This window comes from Amblyomma mixtum, chromosome 9 (genome assembly GCF_055824585.1).
Source record: "Amblyomma mixtum isolate Tamu chromosome 9, ASM5582458v1, whole genome shotgun sequence".
NCBI classification, from domain to species: Eukaryota; Metazoa; Arthropoda; class Arachnida; order Ixodida; family Ixodidae; genus Amblyomma; species Amblyomma mixtum.
The window spans coordinates 25363027-25367200 of record NC_143020.1 but is presented as its reverse complement, the minus strand read 5'-3'; the positions used below and the strand labels follow the sequence as shown (position 1 = coordinate 25367200).

General features: G+C 50.3%; 1 protein-coding gene across 1 annotated transcript; it reads right to left on the bottom strand.

Annotated features, from left to right (window-relative positions):
* Positions 1 to 227: 227 nt before the first annotated feature.
* LOC149328540 (uncharacterized) lies at positions 228 to 3343 on the bottom strand. The gene is made up of 2 exons (XM_089560786.1): positions 2823 to 3343; positions 228 to 1393 (listed from the first exon to the last, which is right to left on the bottom strand). The coding sequence occupies exons 1-2, from the start codon at positions 3326 to 3328 to the stop codon at positions 274 to 276; spliced, it is 1626 nt and encodes a 541-aa protein (XP_089416912.1). The 5' UTR covers positions 3329 to 3343; the 3' UTR covers positions 228 to 273.
* Between the last annotated feature and the right edge of the window lie 831 nt (positions 3344 to 4174).

Sequence of the window (4174 nt, the reverse complement as noted above, 5' to 3'; positions counted from 1 at the left end):
ATCAGAAGCCTTGTTGTTTTGTTCCCCGATCGGTGTGGCTATGACTTGGCACCGCTGGCCAGTCTTATTCGCCGAAGCCGAGCTCTGCGTTCCTGTTTGTTGTCACCTCCCGACGGCAAAGCCTTCACTGCGCCCATCACGGACCTCTCAAAGCCGGAGCTCGGTGGTGGTGGTGGTAAAAACGTTTATTTCCTCTGAAAAGAGGGAGTTACATGAAGGTTGCTCTGGAGTCAGGCTTAGTGCCCTTCCCCTCACAAACACTAGGTGGAGTCCCTAGTACGGGACCCCAGTGGCTTCCGCTGCCGCCATAGCTCGTTCGACCATCGCCTTTTGGGCTTTCAGGTCGCAACAGGCGAGTAGGGTCGCCTCCCAGTCCTCCCGGGTGGGGTTTGGGTTTGGAGTAAAAGCAGGGTTGGAGGGGCACGCCCACATCATGTGGTAGAGGTCCGAGGACCTCTCCCCACAGTGCGGGCACTCCCCGGAGAAGGCAGGGTCAAAGTGCTTTAGCGAGGCCGGGCACATCATGGTGTTCGTGACAAGGCGGAGGAACAGGCGTTCTTCCGCTCTCGTTAATCCTTTACACGGGTGGGGGTAGAGTTTATGTCTATCTTGGTATAACTGTGTTATTTCCCTGTAAGTGTAGGTCGGCTTGGCTTCCGCTACTTCTTCAGAGTAGGCGGGGGACGAGGTTGCCCGGTTGGAGAGCGCGCGGGCGGCTGCTTCTGCTGCCTCGTTTCCTCCTAGCCCCGAGTGGGCCAGAGCCGAGACTATGAAGCGGTGGAATGGACCTCCTACGTACGAGCTGTTTTGCAGTAGCCGGTAGGCCAGGTACGGGACCCAGCCCTGTTGGACGTTCCGACACGCCCCTCGCGAGTCGGCTATGATTGTCTTGGAATCGGAGTGTGTTGGCGCTAATGCGATGGCGACTTCCTCTGCTTGAGTTACGTTTCGGGCTTTGAAGGTGAGCCCGTTCACCGTTTTGGACACGTGGATCACCGCCGCCGTGTACCACCCGCCTTGGTGCGGGCCGGATGCGTCCACGTAGTATACCCCGGGTTTCCTTCCGTAGTGGTGAGCTAAGACCTCTGCCCTGGCCCTGCGTCTACCCTCGTGGTCGTCCCTGGACATCTTAATTGGGAGTGGTCTTACGTGCAGGGCGTAACGCCACTCCTGAGGGAGTCTTACTCTCTCCTCGGTTACAGTCGTGTGTTCTATGTGCAGACGGGCTAAAAGGCGGCGTCCCGACGGCGTCTGCGATAATCGCGTGTATTGACCTGTGAGGTGGGCTTCTCTAAGTTCATCGAAGGAGTTCGTCATACCCAGACCTTGGAGTCTCAGGTTAGATGTGGTTATCGGGAGGTCGAGGGCATTCTTCGCCATTTTGCGTATTATTTATTTATTTTATTTATGGATACTGTCAACCCTCATTTGAGGGTCATTACAGGGAGGGAAAGTGAAGAGACACAAAAAAAAATGCATATATAACCATGAATGAACAAGCTTCTTTGAACATCAATACAAGAGAGCATTGAAACGCAACACAGTTCACACCACTGTAGAACCACCTGCTATACAAAAAGCAATATTGGACAATCAGTTACGCGCCCATCTACAAGAATCCCATGCCTAGACGTAATCCCCAAGTGCATTCAAGAATGCCGCTACACCTGTAGACTCAGCAACGTGAGCGGGCAGTTTATTCCAGTGCTCAATAGCATCCGGAAAGAATGAGCAGCGAAAGACGTTAGTTCGTGTCAAGTATGGCCGAATCGCTTTGTGGTGGTTAAGGCGGGAGCTTAGTCTACCTGGAGGCTGCAGATATTTTTCTTTATTGATGTTAATTTCTCCGTGAATGATTTGGTAAAGTATTTTTAATCTCTGCCTTTTACGTCTTTTTTCTAATGTTTCTAGACTACATGAGTTTAACATCTCCGTTACCGAATCTGTTTTCCTGTATTTTGAACAAATAAATCTCGCTGCACGTCTTTGAATCTTTTCTATTTCCGTTGAAAGAATCTTCTGCCGAGGAGACCATACTACAGATGCATATTGTAGGGAAGGCCGGATGAGAGATTTGTATGCTAAAAGTTTGACATCTTTCGTTGCTCTCCCCAACTTTCCTCTTAGAAAACACAGTTTTCTATGTGCCACCGCACAAACATTTTCGACATGATTGTGCCAACTTAGGTTGTGAGAAATTGACACCCCCAGATACTTGAATGTACTAACATTAACCAAATCGTGACCTGCAATACTGTACTGAAAAGAAATTATATTTCGTTTGTTAGTTATATGGGTAAATGTGGTCTTATTGAAGTTGATTTTCATTTCCCATTTCTCACACCAAACAGCAAAAGCCTGCAGGTTTTGGTTAATGTTAATCTGATCTTCTTCACATGTGACAGGTGCATAAATGAGGCAATCATCCGCAAATAGTTTCAGTTTAACAGAATTTCCAACAGCACATACTACGTCATTGATATAAACTAGAAATAGCAATGGCCCCAGCACAGAAACCTGCGGTACACCAGAATACACATCCAAAAAGCCAGACTCACAGTTGTCAACACGTACCGCCTGTTTGCGTTTCGCCAAGTACGCTTCTATCCATCTAAGGATGTCTCCATTAATCCCAGCCCTTCGCACTTTCAGGAGTAATTTGTCATGAGGAACCTTATCAAAGGCTTTTTCAAAATCTACACAAATAACATCAATCTGTCCCCGGTCATCTATAGCTTTAGAAAGGTCATGTATTGTCTCAATTAACCGTGTCACCGTTGAAAACCCTCGACGGAAGCCATGCTGACATTCAGAAAGTAGTCACCTCGATGATGTTCTGGTCGTGTTTGTTGAGGCGGAGATAGGGGGTCGAGTACAGGATTCGGCTTGTTACAAAGGCATTGGCCAGCCGCAAGGCGTCTTTGCTTCGCAATCCCCCTTTCTTGTTCGAGACTCTGCGGACCATTCGGCCCACCTGATCTCCCACCTTCTTTAGTTTGTCGAGCGTGGTCGTCGCCAGCCTACGCTGGTGGATGAAAAGACCTAGGACTCTAATTTCTTTTCTTTCGGGTATCGGTTCCGATCCAAGTCTCATTTCTATCTTGTTTGTGCATTTTTTGTTGGGGCGAATGTGCACGAATTCGGATTTTTGAGGGGAGCAATGAAGGCCACATCTTTTCGCGTACTCGTTCACCGCGGTGGCCGCCTCCTGCAGGCTGGCCTCCATTTCTCCGAGAGAGCCCTGCGTGGTCCAAATGGAGATGTCGTCCGCGTACAGCGGGTGCTGCACACCCGGGACCTTCTCCAGGTGCACCGGCAGGTTCTTCATTGCCAAGTTGAAAAGCAGGGGTGATAGCACCGCTCCCTGTGGCGTCCCTCTCGTGCCTAATAGAAAGAGGCCGTGTTCCGCGTTCTGGATCCTCACGTAGGCCTATCTGTCCTTGAGGAAGCGTTTTATGTACTCGAAAGCGTTCTTGCCTCATCCCGTCTCTGATAGGTGTGTGAGGATCGCCTCGTGTGTCTCATTATCGAAGGCTCTCTTCAGATCTAGGGCCAGCACTATCTTATCCCCGTTCGGATGTTCGATCGGGTTTAGTACCTCCCTGCTGAGCTGCAGCAGGATGTCCTGAGCCGATTTATTTGGTCTGAAGCCGTACATCGAGTCGGCGAAGACTGGCTTGTTTTCTAGGTACTCAGATAGTCTATCTCTGACCATAGCTTCCATCAGTTTGTCCACGCACGAGGTGAGAGAAATAGGTCTGAGGTTATCCGTATCTATGGCCTTGCCCGCCTTGGGGATGAAAGTTATCAGCGCCGTCTTCCACCCCGTGGGAAGTGGAGCTGCGCCCATCCAAACCGAATTAAAGTGTTCTAGGAGGGATTCGTATGCGCGGTCCGGCAGATTGGCTAGGAGTTTTACCGAGATCCCGTCCCTTCCTGGCGCGGTCCCGCGTTTCATCCTTGCTAGAGCGGCCTTGAGTTCGTATATTTTGAAAGGTTCGTCCAGCTCAGCATTTTGGGCTCCACTGTATCTGTAAGCTTCTCCCCTTGGATCTTGGGTCGTGCTCAGGTACTGGTCCCGAAGCTTCAGTGCGAGCTGGGCCGTATTTCCTTGAAATGCATGTACCGCTCTCTGCAGGTGCTTCTGCGTCTCGGTGCGCGTCTGGTTTGGATC

What these genes read in the sequence shown, in the direction of transcription:
- LOC149328540 (XM_089560786.1), bottom strand. Translation starts at nt 3,328, where the DNA reads ATGAAGAACCTGCCGGTGCACCTGGAGAAGGTCCCGGGTGTGCAGCAC. An exon ending in GACCAGAACATCATCGAGGT is followed by an intron (nt 1,394 to 2,822) that starts GACTACTTTCTG and finishes ATAAAATAAATA; the next exon opens with AATAATACGCAAAATGGCGA.